The sequence below is a fragment of the Zootoca vivipara genome, chromosome 4 (assembly GCF_963506605.1).
Source record: "Zootoca vivipara chromosome 4, rZooViv1.1, whole genome shotgun sequence".
In the NCBI taxonomy this organism is placed as follows: domain Eukaryota; kingdom Metazoa; phylum Chordata; class Lepidosauria; order Squamata; family Lacertidae; genus Zootoca; species Zootoca vivipara.
The window spans coordinates 47793232-47813028 of record NC_083279.1 but is presented as its reverse complement, the minus strand read 5'-3'; the positions used below and the strand labels follow the sequence as shown (position 1 = coordinate 47813028).

Genomic DNA, 19797 nt, shown 5'->3' with positions numbered 1-19797 from the left:
AAGTTGCAATAACCACAAAACAACCAACTGGGATTTAAATAGGCCCCAAATTTATTGATTACAGATGTCTGCATGTTTATGCATAAGCATTGGGTATGTATCCTGAATCAACCAGCCCAGTTCATTATTTGGCTAGGTTAACCAAGGTTAAGGATTGCCCTATGATGTGCATTAAATCAAGGCAACCCCTCCAAGGTCACCATTTTGGGGGTGCTATGGCCCATCAGCCCCCTGTCTTGGGTATCCAGACAGAAGCACCTCTCCCTGGATCCCTTTAAGGGGATAACCTGATCCTTTGGAGGGGGGCTATCCCCCATCCACTTAGACTAAGGATCCTGCCCAACGCTGATCTGCAACCTCCATTCTCCCCCAGCTGGCGGTAAGCAGTACTTGCCAATGGTAAAATAAGTTTGTGCAGGTTTTCGGAACACTAAAAACCCTTCCAAAACCAATTTACTGAAGGCAATAGTGGAATGAGTGTGCACATTATGGGCAACTACGCCTCTCTCAAGTTCTTAGACTAGGGTGGGAAACCTGTAAGCCTTCAAATGTTGCTAGACTACAATGCCCATCATCCCAAACCATTGGCCAGGCTGGCTGGGGCTGATGGGAGGTTCCCCATTTTAGTCTTCAACAACACCTTTCTCATGTCACCCTCTGGGGGAAAGCTGTCTATCTCCATTATTTATTTATTTATTTATTTATTTATTTATTTATTTATTTATTTTAAACCTGCCTAGGGCTGCTCCCAGATGACCTGTTTACTGGGCATTCATTCTGATTTGTTTGTAGGAAGGTTATACAATGCTGCATCAAACAATCCCACACTTTTCAGTCCATTCCCCTATTCATATCCTTTCTGCAAAAAGTCCATTTTTTTTAAAGCAGGTTTGCTGCTCAAGAGTTCCAAGTTTACTTTTGTTGCATAACATGATTCCGCTCTTGAATCCCACTCACAAAATTGTGACTGTCTGGAAGTGCCTTAGAATATCAGTAAAGAGGTTTCTGCTCTGCTGCTGGTTAGTATTTCAACCCTGGTCAGGTCAGAGAGAACTGCCAAAATATCGACACAGTACCTCCTCTATAAGGGCCCTGACCTCTCTCTCAACAAAGCATTCATCTTCTTTGGGGTTTTATAATCATGTTCTTCTGGAAAACCCTAAAGCAAGTATCTCACATGTGATTTATACATCATTTCTGAGAAGCAGACTATGGCCTCAGGGCTGACCCAAGGCTGCCAGAGATAGAACAGAAAATGGCACACACCCAAAGCAGAAAACCCCACAAGTGTCTCTCCCTGGGAGTATAAAGAGACATTAATGAATTAAATAACTAACAATTGCCTGCCCTTTCATTGCAACCAAACTCAGCTGCCAGAAGTGGCTGCCACACTTGGCCTGAATGAAATCAGGATTTGGAGCCATGAGCCATTGCATGAAAGTAGATTAAAATGCTGAGGACAAGCAGGCTGATCTATGGTCCTGAGGCACCATAAACGCTTGTAGGTAACTTTGTTGACTTTGGAATGATGACACCAGGTGCTGACAGAGGTTTGAATATTTGTTCTTAAATCTGGAATTTGAGAGCGCTTGTATAGCAAATCTAGGATGACATCTAGTGGACCAAAGCAAAAATGAAGGCACTTGACATAACTGTTTGAAAACCTCATTTGGAATACACCTAGCTCATTGCAGCCAATCTGCAAAAATCTATTGGCAGCTCCATGTAGCATGTTTTGTATCAAACATGTTTTAAAAACATATATTTGTGTTTACCATGTGTATTTTTTGTTATTTTTTTCTGATAAAAATGTAGTACATGAGCCAGTCTTCGTTTATTTCTGAGTACCCTATTACAGCTAACAGGGCAGTTCCAAAGGAAAATTGTATGTGTTTTTAGTGGAGGAAATAGCTTTATTGATTTAGTGTTTGGCATCCAAGTGAGGAGGAACCAGATGAGGTGTCTTCTGCTCCCTTGGTCTCTCCAAGCTAGCCACCTGCACTTCTTCCTCACTGCAGCCTTGAAGCTTCTTATTTCCTCCACAGGGGGAAGAAATGCATCAGGGAGAAGGAGGTGTCTGAGTGTTGCTAACAAAGGATCAAATGTGTAAGAGAACAGTTTTAAGTCAAAAGTACAATCTAGTCAATGCAGGTTTTCCTTTCCCTTACAGAAAAGCAAAAGCAAAATGCCCACAGACTAACTTGGTTCAGTTACATTCTGTATTTAATATAAAACACACATACACACATCCCAGAAACCATAGATTCAATAACAACAAAACTTATATTTTATTCAAAGACATTTCAATTTAAAAGGCACATTTCTGCACCACCACCACCTATTTGACGGCAGGGAAACAGGATAGAAGATGTGGAGCAGAAGTGAGTGGTGAAGGAAGGGCAGACTTTTGCCTCTTGTCACAGCAGTGAGACTATTACTGCCCCTTGAAATATGAAGGAAGCCGTTCAGATAATAAGTGCACAGCCAAAGGAGTGTGAGCACAATCCCATCAAAATCAACTACTTTTAAGTCCCACTAGTTTCAATGGGAGAGTTGAGCATGTGAGTATACCTCAATTGAAACTAACGGAACTTAACCTTGACTGGATTGAGCTTCATTTCTTTGTATCCAACGTTTGTCGCTTCTTTCCTTTAGTCCTGGGCCTCAAGTTCCTCCTCTTTTTCTTCTGGTATGACAGCTGTGGCAAAAACGGAAATGGGGGGAAAAGAAGTACAACAGTGATGATTATTTATTTCTGAAATATCAGGCTTGTAACTCACACTATAGAAACACAGAATTAAAAAACTACCAGACCAGTATCAGAAAGCTGGCCAGGGCATCTTATGCCCCATCCTAAGTGCAGCTTTGTGGTTGAACAGGAGCTGATGTAGTGATTTTTCCTCCCATTGATGCCAATGGGACAGAAAAGGGTGGGAGCCTCCCTCTGCCACCTTCCTGCAGCCTTGGACAGAGGGAGCCAGCTGGGCTTTATAGCTTTTTGCTTTTTTTGCAGCACTGTACTGCAGTGGAGCAATGTGGACTAGACTGTGTGGACTTTGCAAGCAGGTAAACCTGCCTTGCTGGATTAGATGTAGCTATGGCTTTATGTTGTGATGCATGTGTCTGTTTCCACTAAGAACATTTTTTGTCAACTCTATCGCCCATGCTAACAAAATGGAATCTCTATGTACAAAGACAGTACATTTCTAGGTACCAGAAAAAATAGGATGTCAATATCCCGTCCAAGCAAGGGAGCAGCTTAATCACTCACTGCACCTTCTGTCTATCCCATGGGTAGGCAAGCTAACCATGGGTATCCCATGGGTATCCCGGGGGCCGGATCTGGCCCAATCATAGCTGCCAAGTTATCCCTTTTTTTAAGGGATTTTCCCTTATGCTGAATAGGCTTCCTCGCGAGAAAAGGGAAAACTTGGCAGCTATGGGCCCAATCGCCTTCTAAATCCAGCCCACGGACGGTCTGGGAATCAGCAGGTTTTCACATGAGTAGAATGTGTTCTTTTATTTAAAATGCATCTCTAGGTTATTTGTGGGGCATAGGAATTCATTCGTTTTTTTCAAAATATAGCCCAGCCCCCCACAAGGTCTGCGGGACAGTGGACCAGCCCCCTGCTGAAAAAGTTTGCTGACCCCTGCACTAGCCCTCACCTGGCTCTTCTTTAGCTGCCTCATCTTCTTCCTCAGTATCTTTAGGAAGAGTTGTCTCTTCAGTGGCCTCTGTTGTCTCTGCAGTTTGCTCAGTAGTTTCAGAAGGAGCTTCAGTTGCAGTGTCATCTGCCGACGTGGAAAATAGAAAGAAAAAATAAAATGTTAGAAGAACAAAAACATTGCTGCCCTGCTTATTAGCTTCATTTAGGTTACAAGTTACTGAGGCAACTTTCTGGTCCTAAGATGATCATCATCAGCTTCCTTTCCATAGAAAGCTTTTCTGAATTATTTTTGGTTGTCCTCCACATCAGCCTCATTTAGGTACAAGATAAAAACCCTTGTTTACCCAGACCTTTGGAATTTAACCAACCTTCCCATGGGATAGTTTGTTTTTTTTCAAGTGCCATAGTCGCATTGTGGGGGAGAGGGAAGGAGATTTTAAGGGGGTGAGGGAGTCACAGCAAGGAACCCTCTCCTCATGTGGCAACTCTCCCCCTTCCTCAAATACCTGCTTACTCATGGCAAGAAAGCTTGAGAAAGCCAGTCATTGTAACTGTAAATAAAAAAGTTTATTTACCAGCAAGTGAATGTGTATATGCATGAATACCGTGTTTCTCCGAAAATAAGACACCGTATAATATTTATTTTTCCTCAAAAAAACACACACCATGGCTTATTTTCAGGGGATGTCTTATTTTTTTATTAAGTATGGCTATGTCTTATTTTCGGAGAAACAGGGTATGTATGTGTGTGACATATATGAATTTTGTGTATGTACATGAATGTATGTTAACAGATGTGTGTGGGCATGTGTGGGCATGAAAGAGAGTGTGTAGGGAACCCCACTTTGCTTTGGGTCCACCCATCACCAGCATATTGCCATAAGAGAATATGGCTCTTGAGCGAAAACATTTTACTGCCTTTGTTATAGAGTTAACAGGGCTTTCTTATGGATTCCACCCCCACCCCCCGTATTTGAATATACCCTCAATCTGTCTGCATGTGTTGTAAACCTCTGTTGCCATGCCACACAGGAGATTGCATTTACTTAGCCCTATATCTAAGAAAGTTCCAATCACCTATGCGGGTCAAACAGTCTCCGAATTTCTCCATGCAGAGATATTATCACGCAACACATTCCAAACTGAGTGGTGGGATATATCCTCCATGCTCCTGGACCTAATTTTATTTAGAAACTCCTGCATAGTGCAGTATCATAAAACATTACATCTCACTGTGCTAATGTTGCAAAATGTGAGACCCATTGAAATGAATGTAGTAGATGCACCACTTCAGCGAATAAAGGGTTGATCCTGCAGCAAAATACAAACCTGGAGGTGCTGGTTCTTCAACTATTGCAACCTCTACTGCTGGAGGAGGGGGAGGTGGTTCTTCAGGTGCCCAGAGTGTTAGTTCAGTAATTTTTGATGCTTTCCATTTTGGGATAGATGGACCCATAACTTCTTCTTCCTCCTCTTCCTCTGGTTTTTCCTGAAGATCAGATGAATATCCAGGATACAGATTTGAATGAAAAAGGAAATGACCAGTCCTGTAACTCATAATATATTTCTTTTTCATTATAAACACACACACACACACACACACACTTCCTTCAACCTGCAACAATACACAGGCCCACATCAACACCACAGTCTTTGTTAACAGCTTTGGTTGCTCCAATGCCCCATCAAAGTGATCCAGAAGGAATCCTGATCCAGCCTCTCCTATAGACATTCACTACAACACATGTCAGCTTTTAAACAGCTGTTCTGAGAGGCCCTTCTCCAATTTCTGCCATCTTGTTGCAATGACTAGAAAACAGAGCTTTGTGGCACAGGCACCCTAGTTGCAGGATACACTCCCCAAAGACACTTGGCTGATGCCCACAGTACTACTAGTACTAATAATAATTTTATTACCATCGTACCTTGTTTCTCGAACGGAATCCGTTCCGGAAGTCCATTCAACTTCCAAAAACATTCAACAACCAAGGCATGGCTTCCGATTGGCTGCAGGAGCTTCCTGCACTCAAGCAGAAGCTGCCCCAGATGTTCGGCTTCCAAAGAACATTCGCAACAGGAACACTCACTTTCAGGTTTGTGGCGTTCAGGAGCCAAAACATTCGAGTTGCAAGGCGTTTGGGATCCAAGGTACGACTGTCTTTATACCCCACCCATCCGGCCGGGTTGCCCAGCATGGGTTTACTTGTTATGTGTTAGCTATTTTCTTATGTATGATGGTGTAAACTTGTCTTATCAAGGTAAAGACTGAGTGCTATTGTTCCCGAATGCACCTGAAACTATGGTTTAGATCCTTTTCTAACAAAACCAAGTTTGGATGTCAGTAGAAGCTGGTGCAGTGGAGAAGAGCTGCCCTTACAACATTGGTTTAGCAGCAGCTTACCTGGACAGTGCTGGGCTGCATGAACACACTGGTTGAGCCAATCCAGCACTTCCATTGCTGTGACCGCAAAGCCCCAACCTTGTCACACACACCCCTCCACCAGCCAGGTAATTTGCTGCAACTCTGGTGCTTGCAGGGCAGCTCTGCCACACCATCCTCTGCTATCGGGTGTAACGGCAAATTGTGATTAGTTTTGAAGTGACAGCTTTTGAGCACATCCTTGTGGCAGGGAGCAGAGGTTTGAGGCTTATGCAGGTGCATATAGAAGGAAGCTATGACTTGCCATTATATCCAAAGCAGCCCTTAAGATTTATCAACATCTTCATTTGTACGATTTGTAAGACTATCTTAGCTGTCTCTTAGTCATTGAGCCTAAGAGCAACAGCAGCAGATATGTTCTATGCTTATGATAATCTTTTATTCTTTTGTTAATTATACTGTTTTAGATGTGCATTTTATATTTGATTTCATTTAGTAATGCTTTCTTTTGAAATGTTTAAGACTTTTTTTTTTGCTAACTTTACTGTGTTAAAATTTGCATTTAGTATTTACCTCCTTTGCAATGTTTTAGTTTGAAATCTTTAAGATAGTATTTTAGACATGTTAATTATGTTGCTTTGAATGTATACTTTATATTAGACTTTTTCAGTAATGTTTTATTTGATGTTTTGATGTAGGTTGTAAACAGCTTTGATATTTTTTCTTAAAGTGCTATATGAGAAGTGCAGATCAGAATCCCTTTAATGTCTCTTTATTGGACAGCCTCTCAAACATTCTTCCCAAAGGACCAGTAATATGTAGGTATGCATGCTATTGGCCATCCCCGCAGTGAGCTCACCCAATCAGTCTTTCTTGCCACCATCCTACCCATGCTACTGCACTGCTCCTGAAATTCACTATAACCTAACAATATATCCAGGTATCTGGAAACTCTAAGGCACAAATAATTATTTCTCCCAATATTGCATAGTATGCAAACACAATAGTGCCATTAATAATAAAAGTCTGCAAGAGATTGCAAGAATAAGTAGTTGTATTTTTAAAATATATATATATTAAAATGCAAATTAGAGGTATATAATATCAACCAATGCTCTAAAGCAGGCATCCCCAAACTTCGGCCCTCCAGATGTTTTGGACTACAATTCCCATCTTCCCCGACCACTGGTCCTGTTAGCTAGGCCTAGGGATCATGGGAGTTGTAGGCCAAAACATCTGGAGGGCCGCAGTTTGGGGGTGCCTGCTCTAAAGGATTAATTTCTGCCCGCCATACCCTCAAATGCCTTTCTAACTTATGTCACATGCAAGCAAACCATGCAGTAACACTCCATTTCAAAGCCAGAGGGCACCTCTGTTGTACTAGGCTGCTTGAAGATAAAGGCTTCAATGATTGGTTGCTTCTCATAGTTCTGCACAGAAGGCAGTTCTTTGCTTCCTCTTATCTTGCTTTTGGTTTGCATGAGCTAAGCAAGTTGTGGAAAAGGAATCAAAGTGAACTATGAATTCCACTACACAGCTTCCATTTGCAGAAGAAGAAACAAAACACAAATTTGTTGAAAAGAATGAAACATGCATTCATTGAATAAGTGAGGCTTGTAGCACAAGATTCACAAAAGGGTAGAATACATTTTTAAAATGAATGTTTCAGTTTCGGAAAACTGGAGCCATAGTTTGTAATACGCTTTGCCAAAGGCCGATTCCTCCCCATAGCCCTGTACAGAAGGCCATTGCCTATTTTGCAGGATAGAAATAAGGGACAAGAACATTAATATCAGATCTTGAATTCAACAACTCTTGCAGAATTGAATACTAACAATTCACAGTTCACTACTTAATAAAATATATTAATATTCAGATTTGAGTTACAGATTTTAAAGGCAGTATTTAATCATTTTTTTCAAAAGAGTAATACTCTTTTCCTTGAAAGCTAAACAGCAAGCTTATGATAGTCATTCATATAGCTAAGATGTCAATAAGTGAATACACTTATAACAAGAAGCTGGTCCTCATCCTGGAGGCTGAGCATTCACAATACTCACTGAACAAAAGTCCAGTCATGCTGGAAAGGACAGGTGCCCAAGTCTTACTAACTGTATCATTACATATTTCTTATGCTAACCCCAGGAGTTTATGTGAACATAGCAAAAGGAGTTGGGAGGATAGCAAGCAGGTACTGTGTGGAATCCATGGGCATTTATTCTGATTTGTGCAGCCGTTATAAGCTATCACCATCTAGTGGCTGTTTATCATACTGCAGAAAGTATGGTGAGAAAATAGATGTGAACAAATCTGGACGAATGCTCAACAAACAGCTATTTGGAAGCATCCCTGGGATTCCTAACAGCAACTGGCTGAAATAATAGAGAATCTATCCTTCTCATCTGGTGAATGCAAGTCTATATGAATTAAGCATTGTAAGCAAGTAGAGTTGTTACTCTTCCACTTAAATGTACAGCAAAGGTCCTATTTCTGAACAGGAGTATTGTTCGGTCACTCATTAGGTCTAAGGCATATAATGAATGGGTTCTCCAGTTGTTACCATTTGTAGTTTACCTCGTGGATGTATTCGCCATGTTGTTCACATCCAATATCAAATATATACTTCCCAGCACCCAATGGCTGTATGAAAAAACAAACAAAAAATAGTATTATTCTGAAGATATCACTCGGGAAACGTGTTGTGTGATGGGTCCCAGGGATCACCCAGCCTGACCACTGCGGGGCAGGAACCGTCGCTATGGAAATGGGACTATTGCTATGGAAACAGTTTGTAGGTTGGGGACCCAGAGGGTCACCCAGCCTGACTCATACAAGCTCAGGACCACTGCTCGAGAAATGGGCTGTGCGACAGGTTCCCGAGGGTAAACACTGAACCCTACGAGGCAGGAACCGTTGCTATGGAAATGGAACCGTTGCTATAGTAACAGGTTTTACGTTGGGACCTCACTGGTCACCCAGCCTACGCGTGCGAGTTCAGGACCATCACTCGGGAAACGTGTTGTGTGATGGGTCCCAGGGTTCACCCAGCCTGACCACTGCGAGGTAGCAACCATCACTATGGAAACGGGACCGTTGCTATGGATATGGGTAGTAGGTTGGGGACCCAAGGTCTACCTATCCTCACCCTTGCGAGCTGAGGACCACCGCTTGGGAAACAGGTTGTGCAACTATGCCCCAGGGGTCACCCACGCAGACCCGAGAGGCAGGAACTGTCGCTATGGAACCGGGACCAGTGCTATGGAAATGGATTGTAGGTTGGTGACCCAGGGATTCCCCAGCCCTTTGTGCTCAGGACCATGGCTTGGGAAACGGGTTGTGTGATGGGTCCCAGGGGTCACCCAGTCTGACCACTGCGAGGCAGGAACCATCACTATGGAAACAGGACCGTTGCTATGGAAACAGGTTTTACGTTGGGACCTCACTGGTCACCCAGCCTACGCATGCGAGTTCAGGACCATCACTCAGGAAATGGGTTGTGCGTCCAGGCCCCAGGGGTCACCCAGCCTGACCCCTTCGAGCTCAGGACCATCGCTTGGGAAATGGGTTGTGTGATGGGCCCCAGGGGTCACCCAGCCTGACCACTGTGAAGCAGGAATCATCACTATGGAAACGGGACCGTTGCTATGGAAACGGGTTGTAGGTTGGGGACCCAAGGGTCACCCAGCCTGACTCATGCAAGCTCAGGACCATCACTTGGGAAACAGGTTGTGCGATGGGTCCCAGGGTTCACCCAGCCTGACCATTGCAAGGCAGGACCGTCACTATGGGAACGGGAACGTTGTTCTGGAAACAGGTTGTGCAACGGAGCACCAGGGGCCACTCAGCCTTACCCCTGCAAATCCAGAACTTTCGCTATGGAAATCGGGGGGGGGGTGATGGGGCCTCACGGGTCACCCAGCCTGACCCCAATGAGACCACAAGTGTCGCTATGGAAACGTGTTGTTTGATCAGGCTCCAGGGGTCCTGCGAGGGTGGGTGATCGCACAACCCATTTTTCATAGTGACAGGTCTGGCATTGCAGGTGTCAGGCTGGTGACCCCCAGGCAGTGGTGTCACAATGGGGGGCGGGGGGCAGTGCACCCTGGGTGCCATGTCTGGGGGGGTGGCAATAAGGAACCCCAGGGGCTTGTGGTGGCGCGAGCTGCCACCACGCCGCCGCATCCACATGTGGAGGATCCTCCGTTCGTGGCTGCAGCCACGAGCAGAGGTTCCCGGTGCCAGCGGCAAACTGCTATGTACGGCGTCACACATGCACTGTACGTAGCAATGGCACACATGCTACATAGTGGTTTGCTGGCGCCGGCGCTCAAGCGCCATACAGATGGCAGTGGGATCCCTCCATTGCCGCTACAGCCGCGGGCAATCCTCCGTTCACAGCTGCAGGGTGTCACAGTCCGGTCGGCGGGCGGTTGAAGCCCTGGCTGAGGACGTCAGGACCAGAGGCAAGATGGTGGTGTAGAAGCAGGAACAGGTGCAGGGCTGAGGGTCCAGCAGCAGGCAGTCGCAGGGTCAAGGAGCAAGGCGGGGGCGAAAGTCTGGGAGTCAAGGAGCAAGGCGTCGGCAAGGCAAAGGTTCAAGGGTCAAGGAGCAAGGCGTCAGCAAGGCGAAGCCTGACTCCTGCCCATACTCCTGACACAGGGTATGTGTCATACGTACCAACGCCGCACATGCGCCCTACGTAGTGACGCTCCACCCTGGGTGTTATGACGCCTTTGTTCGCCCCTGACCCCAGGGGCCCCATTGGACAACCCATTTCCATAGCGACTGTTTGCTGCTGTTGTAACTTAATGCCGCATCACTCTATAACAAAGGGTTGCCATATTTCAAAAAGTGAAGATTTTAAAAACCAATTTCCACACTGACACTGCCTACCCCATTTGTTTATATTTTTGACAATTAAGCAGCATATGAATCTTTTCAGTTAAATAAAACAAAACAATAAATAATAAATATGTTCAATATGTTCAGTGAACAGCACACATAATGAAAGATAACATCCAAAATATCAACAGATCAATACAATAGCATACATACATTTTTATTCACAAACTTCCCCTGGTATCTATGGTTTAGGTGAACAAGTTCAGCAGCTCCTTCTTGTTGTCCATTTGCCCAGGTGCCAATATATTTAGAGCCAGTTAATGCATACACATATGTACCTTGCCCATGCCTATGGAGAAACAAAGAACAGTTTCACATTAAACAGGCGGAAACCTTGCATCTTCATTATGGACACCAAAGTTATCTTCCTCCGATTGTCGCAAGCTGTACTGATTCCAGGGGTGCCCAAACTTTTTTTCAAAGAGGGCCAGATCTGATGAAGTGAACATGTGTGAGGGCCGACCAAAGTTGTTGGCTTTCTTTAAGGATTGAAGTTGTTGATTGAACTTTGGGGGGGATTTTACCCCGGAAATAAACTGCCACAGGGGCCGAATTAGGCCCCCGTAACGGACTTTGGACATGCCTGGATTAAGCACTCATCAAAACCTCCGCTTCCGTTTTCCACTTGTCCCATACTTTCAAGGCACAGGTCCCAATGGTTTTGCATTTGCTCTGCAGCTTTCCCCCGGAAAACCCATTCTTTACTGCTGAATCGGAACAAACAACCATCTGCAGATAACTCAGTTGCTGTTTCGTATGATTCAGCAGGACACTGCACATTTTCTCAGGGAAAAGGAGCCAAGCAAACCGAGGTGTGGACCTGCTCTTAAATCAAAGTCATTTAAATAACCAATTTAAATCGGTTATTGAATTGATTTCTAGGGGAAACAACAAACTAAAAATTAAAATTGCAGTCCTATATTCAGTTACCTGGGGATAAGCCCCATTGGATTTGGAATAATGAAATGTGCAAATTGAAAGCAAGGGGGCAGAGGAACCAAAATGACCTAACAAGAAACTTGGAGCTTTCAGGTTTGAGAGAATAAAAAGAAAGAGAAGAAAACACTAGAGCAACTAATCTCATTGTCTGGAGAGGGAACTTGTGTATTCACCTGTAAGACAGGAACTTGGAGCAAAAAGGTGTCAAATCACAGCTACGCTAAAATCCCAAATTCTTCCAGTATTTTGTATGGAACCAATTCTTGGATTCAGCACCAAATTTAAACTCCACTGCCAAGGATGACTGCCAAGAAACTAAAAAACTCTCCTCACCGTACTGTTTGGGGACATTGTGGGAGGAAGAAGAGGGAAAAGGGCACATTTTCACTTTCACATTCTCCAGAAAGCACACCTGACATCTATATATATATAAAAATGTAAAAATCATGAAAGTGCGGGCTCCACTTTTCTCCGTAACTGCTTGACCGATCGTCCTGAAATTTTGACACAACGATCCAGGCCACTCCCCGAGTGTTGTTAGGGGAAAAAAACCCACACATCTCACACCTCCACTGGTAAAAACCTGTTTTTCAACAAAGTAAAACAGTGCCTCAAGTGGATTTCCTCCCACAGTACACCCCCTCCCTTCCTGTGAAATCTACACCACACCCACAAACCAAATAATGACATCATCAACCAAGCAACTGAAACCAGCAAGGCGGCCATTATCAGACCCCTAGGCCGCTGCCAGGCTGCTAGGCCCCCACTAGGCATGGGGGTGAAGGTGAGTGCCCAGGTCACAGGCCGCAGCATCGCCTTTGTTTTATGTAGGCCCCTGCCAGGCCGCCAGGCCCCCACTAGGCCTGGGGGGGAAAGGGTGAGTGCCCGGGTCACAGACCGCAGCACGGCCTTTGTTTTATGTAGGCTCCTGCCAGGCCGCTAGGCCCCCACTAGGCCCGGGGTGGGGAGAGGGCAAGCACATGGATCAAAGGCTGCAGCACAGCCTTTGTTTTATGTAGGCCCCTGCCAGGCCCCCAGGCCCCAACTAGGCCCAGGGGGGGATAACCCACAGCAACGCACTTGGGGGCATGGCAAGGGGTTTTTACTATAAAATTTAGCGGGCATTGTGTCACATGCGAGGCTCCGGCGGCCATTTTAAGTAAGGGCAGTCATGCCCCTTTTAACCTACGCTTTATACTATGACTGATTGCAAGCCTCTGCGTCTTTTAAAAAAACAACCATGCACTTTCTCTCCCCAGTTTAAGTCCTCGGATATTTGCTGTGCACCCCCCCCCCCATTTAAAATCTCCTACCTTCCCCTTGCCACTTCCTGGATTTTTCTGTTGCTACGGGGCTGTGGGTCTTCGCTATTTGATTCCCCCCCCCCGGGTTGGGATTATTAAAGTAGTTCTCTAGGTTCTCTGGGTCACCTACTCCAAAATTAGAAAATCCAAATAACACACACACACACACAACGCCCAAATCATACAATACCCACCAAAATAAATGACAACCCCAGAAATAAAATTAAACAATAATAACTTCTGCTTCTCATGTTCTTATTTCCCCAAAAAATTAATCTAAATATATAAAAATGCTCACGATGCGTGCGCAGGGGCCAATGTATGGCGATACAGGGAAGAAGGGACAACACTCCCCAGGGAAAACAGAGGGAAGGGTGTCCTACCGAAACACAGGGATGAGCCAGGGGGTTGGAGGGAGGAGGGGTGGGATACGTCATGGATCGGGACAGGGTGGGGGGAATCACAGGGATGACCCACAGCAACGCGTGGCCAGGCCAGCTAGTACAGCAATAAAATGCTGAGGTTCAGGACTGTCAGCCAGCCTCAAACTTCAGTGCTCTAGCACAGGGGTGGCCAACTCCCAAGAGACTGCGATCTACTCACAGAGTTAAAAACTGGCAGTGATCTACCCCCTTTTTTGGGGTTCAGGTCAAAGTTGTTGAGCTTTTTTTCAGGGAGGAGGAGGGGCTGTTTTTTAGGGGTTAGGTCAAAGTTTTTGAGTGGTTTTTTTTAGGGAGGAGGAAAGTGCCATTTTGATGGGCTGCAGGGTGAAAATGTTGAGCTTTTTTAAGGGGAGCCATAGTTGTTGAGCTTCTTTGAGGGGAGCCAGTGATCTACCAGTGATCTACTACAGATGTCCAGTGATCTGCCGGTAGATCACGATCTACCTGTTGGACGTGCCTGCTCTAGCATTATGTAGCACAGCAGAAGAAGATCTTGGGATGTGAAGTGGAGGCAGGGATAGAAATACCCTTTTAACTCCCTGAAAAGCCTACAAGGCTCCTGTTCGAAGCTGGCTAGAATCCCTGAACAACAGGACTCCTAAGAGGTGAGGATACACTACACATTTGTTTCAGATTCCACCAGAATTATTATTATTATTATTATTAATAATAATAATAATAATTTATTATTTGTACCCTGCCCATCTGGCTGAGTCTCCCCAGCCACTCTGGGCTGCTCCCAATCAAGTGTTAAAACAATACAATACAGCATTAAATATTAAAAACTTCCCTAAACATTCATTCAAAAATGTAAAAGAAACCTAAAGTTTCAGTTGAACAACCTGTAGTGATTGAACCACTCTCCATCGTATGTGTCTCCATTTACATAGTAGTAAATGCCATTTCCATGTCTTTGGTCCTCCACCCACTCTCCTGCAATGAACACAATAGAAACATATCCACTATTTTGTATCCATTTCTTTATAAGCCAGAGTACTTAATATTTGGCTTGATTACAAATAATACATTTGTTATCATGGTGGAAAGTGTTCAGTATTTATATAATGTTATATTTAAAAACACAAATTACTGATTACAATTGAGAAATCTAAAGCAAACTGAACTAAACTAATCCTGTACTGTGATAAGGCAGTATAACTGTAGTAACTGATCACATAAATACAAATGTCCTGGATAAGAGTGTGACCAGTATACATTCTACTAGCTAGACACACAATGGTCTGGTGTTATAAAGAAGCTACATATATGTTTATTAGGAGAGATTATTTCAAATATTATGTGTGCAAAGTTCATCAAAACAGTAAGTTCTCACTCTTCTCACCACAATGCCCATGTTCGCAATGTAGATCTCCTATCTTTTCTATAAAGGGGAGCCTGACCACCACACATTTTGTTTACTCTCCTCCTTATTGTTTACTTGCTCCATAATGATAGAAGGCTTTTAGGGTTCTGCGAAGCTGATTCAACATCCCTCACTCTACTCATTCTTTGTTTCACATAGCAGCTTTGCCGATTGCACTTGAGCCAGCATCTAATCATAGCAGTTATTGTTGGCCCAGCGAGGCAACATTCTGGTTCTGCTAATCTGCATTTGGCACTCACACAAGACCATACGTTGTGTCGCTGTGCTTTCACGCCCACCATTGTGCCCCAGCCAACTCACCTATTGAGTGGACTCACTGTGGCATTTCTCTATTCACCCACTATATCTTTCATGTTATCTTAAGTGCATAGGAGGAGCCCTGCTGGATCAGGCCAAAGGCCTATCTAATCCAGCATTCTGTTCTCACAATAGCCAGCTAGATGCATATGGGAAGCTCACAAGCAGGACCTGATCACAAATGGATACACTTCACTAAATCTTCACATTTAAATCCAAATAGAGAAAATACAATTTACCATCATATCGGGATCCATCGGGATAATAAAAGATGCCTTTGCCATGTTTTTTATTCTCAGAATATTGTCCTATGTAGCGTGCACCATTCTTGAATCTGTACAATCCCTGAAACATATACATTATAGAGACTTCTTGTTCATGCTCTGGTTGTTTTACTAAAGCATATATATTATGAAAATGGCCAATATACACTAAACAAGCAGAAACTGCAACTGCCCTCGTTCCCCCATCAGTCAGCATGACATGTCTACTGAGCATGCTCAGTCCCCATTGGATGCTTTGGGGTCCCTGCTCTACGGAGAACTTTTCCTACTTTTAAAGAAATATTTCTGCAAATATGCTAACATTTCCTTCCTGTGTGTGGATGATGCCACTACATAAAGGTAAAGGTAAAGGGACCCCTGACCATTAGGTCCAGTCGTGACCGACTCTGGGGTTGCGTGCTCATCTCGCATTATTGGCCGAGGGAGCCGGCGTATAGCTTCCAGGTCATGTGGCCAGCATGACAAAGCCGCTTCTGGCAAACCAGAGCAGCACACGGAAACGCCGTTTACCTTCCCGCTGTAGCGGTTCCTATTTATCTACTTGCATTTTGACGTGCTTTCGAACTGCTAAGTTGGCAGGAGCTGGGACTAAGCAACGGGAGCTCACCCCGTCACAGGGATTCGAACCGCTGACCTTCTGATCAGCAAGCCCTAGGCTCAGTGGTTTAACCCACAGCGCCACCTGGGTCCCCAATGCCACTACATAAGAAGTATAAAATGAGTTTCAAGACAATCCAAACCCGAGCTGGGCAATGATAGAATCACTGGTCCATCTACAGCCCTGTCACTCACAAAAAGGCAGGGGAAGCAAACAAACGGCTGTAACAGTCTGGAGCTGGCATAGCAATTAGGCCTGAATTGGCCTTGATCCTGTCAAATGTCGGTAGTAGGGCCACCTTGAGAAACTAGAGGTCCCTGTACTGGCTTGACTCCAATTCCTGTCCCTGGAACATTCTATTTTGAGGTGTCTCTCCACCCATTTGGTGACTCGAGTGATATCAGAGTGATACTGGTGTGACTTCATAGGCGAGACTTCATAGGCGGGAGTCTGCCCAGTCTAGCCCCACCCCACAGCAAAGGCTGTTTGGATTATAGGCTAAGATATTAGTATAGAGAATTGGCAAATGCTTTTCAAAATAAGTCATACCTGCCCATTTCTTCTACCATTTGCATATTGTCCTTCGTAGGTATCACCATTGGGTAATCTGGCCTTTCCCTGTCCATGCCGTTCACCAGCTTCATTGCGTTCCCCTTCATATTCCTACTTAAATGAGATCAGATAGTTGTCATTCAGCTAAAACAGAGGAGTCAGCATGACTGAAGTCTACTTATATCTTTTGTGTATAAAGAGAGGAATAGAGTAGCTGAAAGCAAGAGGAGAGGGCTCCTTCACTCTTAGTAGCTGTGTAGTAGAAGAGAGGATTTCAGCAGGTATATGCAGGTTGTGCAGTAATTTCAACTGTAGCTTGTCATGTAAACTATGCCTGCGCCATTCCCTTCTACACAATTAATAAAGGGAAAGGACCCCTGTCCTCTTTTGCATCTGGTCATCCAACAAAGCAAGCTACCTTTTACAAAGTCAGACCATTAATCCAGTATTACCTCAACAATGACTAATATTATGCTATAATAAATTTGTTTATTATACAAGACTCTTTCTTGTTTTTATTACAACAGACAAACACATCCACTCATCTGGAAACTGAATAGCAGTGGCTCTCTAGTTTCAAACTGGAGATGCTGGGGGCCTAAATCCAAGACCTGTTGCATGCAAATGCTCTATTACTTAGCTATGGCTTCTCCTCATAAAAAACAAGGTGAATACAAAATACATATTATTATATATTGCAAATATCTCTTTCTTTGAAATTCTGTGCAATCCTATCTATGCATGTGTACTCAGAAGTAAGTCCTATTAAGTTCAACTGCAGGTGAAATGCCCCGTGTGTCCTTAAGATACCCTGAGAATAGTTTTCTCTTTTGTTTTAATATGAATAATTTTAAGACATTGTTGTATAGATTCTTCTGTCAGTGCAGCATTCCATGCATAGTATTTCTTCTAGCCATACAATTATTGTTTTTAAATTATTTCTATATTGATTTCTGCCAAGTAAGCACCTTAGGCAAGAGCTTAAAAGTCAACAGCGTTCTCTCTGGAATGCTTTGCAAAATCTCAAATTCCATAACTCACCATTCCATTTCCTCTATTTTAAATAAATCGTGTAAACCAAGCATTTGCATAAGGCTCCTTCGCATCCACACAATTTGGATGCTGAGGCTTTCACAATGGCTGGACAAAGTCGAAGACTAAAAGACAATCATTTGTCTCCATATTGCGGATCAGATTCTGAATCAAACTCCCAGTAATAATAATGATAAAAGGTTCCACTTTTTGCTTCATGGAAACTGGTGTTTTACCTTTCCCAAACTGTTTCTACCATAATGCAAACTCTCTGCCAAAAAAAAAAAATCCTCCACAAGTTCTCCACTCAAGAGTGTGGGGAGTTCATTCAGAAAATGGTATTACCTGGGCATGTTTACTCAGAAGCAAGTCCCAATGTGCTCAATGGGGCTTACTTCCTAGTAAGTGCGTTTGGGCTTTTTTCTGACCCAAACGATTAACCTGCACACGCCCCCCTTCCTACATCTTCCTCCCCCCCCCCTCCCCGCACACTGACCCCCAAATCATTCTCGGCCTCTTCTTCGATCTCTTCCGAGCCGAGATCCGACATGATTCAGTCCGGGCTTGTCACCATGGAAACGGCTTCGCCCGTTGGACTCCGCTCCCCTCTCACCCGGCCTCCCAGAAGGCGGAGCTCCGAGAGCGCGGTCGCTAATAGCAACCGTGCCTCGCACTCTCTCCCGATTGGCCAGGGAAGCCCCGGCGCTGCGCAGGAGGGACGACGTCCGCCCGTGCGAGCCGGGCTGGGCAGAGTTGTAGTCCAAGGCGTCTGGTGGGCCATCCGCGCTTCAAGAAAATGTGGGGGGTGGGGTGTTGATGCTACTGCCTTTGGGAAGGATTTATCAGGGGATGCTGCTTCTTTCACAAGAGGTAGCAATACAATTTAGCATAGTTTGCTGTTGGGGTGTAGTCCATGGCATGCCAGTCAATTCATGGTGCATAATAATGGTCTATTTGGGGAAACAGGTCAGCACACGCCCTTCTCATTGAGTGGATACCAGCAATGGCGTTAGAATGTGTCTTCCTGGTCGAGCAAGTGGTATTTGCAGCTTTTAAAATTCCAGTTTTAAAATGAGAGCTGCCTTGTTGAAATCCAAAAGTGGTACTTTATATGTTGATGTCAATTAATTTGATTTCATGTAGAGCCAGTTCTAAATTATTAGAAAATACTCCAGTTTTACCTTTGGTGCATATTTGTACGTATGTATTCAAAACAACCTTAGAAGGTTAAGTCAAGAGTAAAACAAATGTGATCATTTAAAAGCAACATTGGAAAAGATGTTAGGACGGGTTTCTTATGCTTTTAGAAGCAGCAACTTGGGAAAATATAAATTTAGCAGAGTCATGAGAGCAGTTACAGGAAATTGCAGAACACTTTAGTACTGCCACTACATGGAGGACTTAATTATTTCAGAAATACATATTTTAGTTCTGAAAGGGAGAAGGGGAATACAGTTTTTTCTGCTGCAGTCCTAGAATCATAGAATCATAGAGTTGGAAGAGACCACAAGGGCCATCCAGTCCAACCCCCTGCCAAGCAGGAAACACCATCAAAGCATTCCTGACAGATGGCTGTCAAGCCTCCGCTTAAAGACCTCCAAAGAAGGAGACTCCACCACACTCCTTGGCAGCAAGTTCCGCTGTCGAACAGCTCTTACTGTCAGGAAGTTCTTCCTAATGTTTAGGTGCAATCTTCTTTCTTGTAGCTTGAATCCATTGCTCTGTGTCCGCTTCTCTGGAGCAGCAGAAAACAACCTTTCACCCTCTTCTATATGACATCCTTTTATATATTTGAACATGGCTATCATATCACCCCTTAACCTTCTCTTCTCCAGGCTAAACATACCCAGCTCCCTAAGCCGTTCCTCATAAGGCATTGTTCCCAGGCCTTTGACCATTTTGGTTGCCCTCCTCTGGACACGTTCCAGCTTGTCAGTATCCTTCTTGAACTGTGGTGCCCAGAACTGGATACAGTGGTACAATTACGTCCCTTGATGTAGATGCTATACTCCTA

The 19797-nt window shown here is 44.3% G+C and overlaps 1 protein-coding gene across 1 annotated transcript; it reads right to left on the bottom strand.

Moving 5' to 3' along the window:
* Positions 1-1613: 1613 nt before the first annotated feature.
* On the bottom strand, positions 1614-18388 carry RSPH1 (radial spoke head component 1). Its single transcript, XM_035115539.2, has 9 exons — positions 18280-18388; positions 16749-16862; positions 15557-15662; positions 14479-14569; positions 11104-11239; positions 8623-8688; positions 4998-5157; positions 3667-3792; positions 1614-2698 (listed from the first exon to the last, which is right to left on the bottom strand). Exons 1-9 carry the CDS (start codon positions 18331-18333, stop codon positions 2652-2654), a joined length of 900 nt encoding a protein of 299 aa, XP_034971430.1. The 5' UTR covers positions 18334-18388; the 3' UTR covers positions 1614-2651.
* Between the last annotated feature and the right edge of the window lie 1409 nt (positions 18389-19797).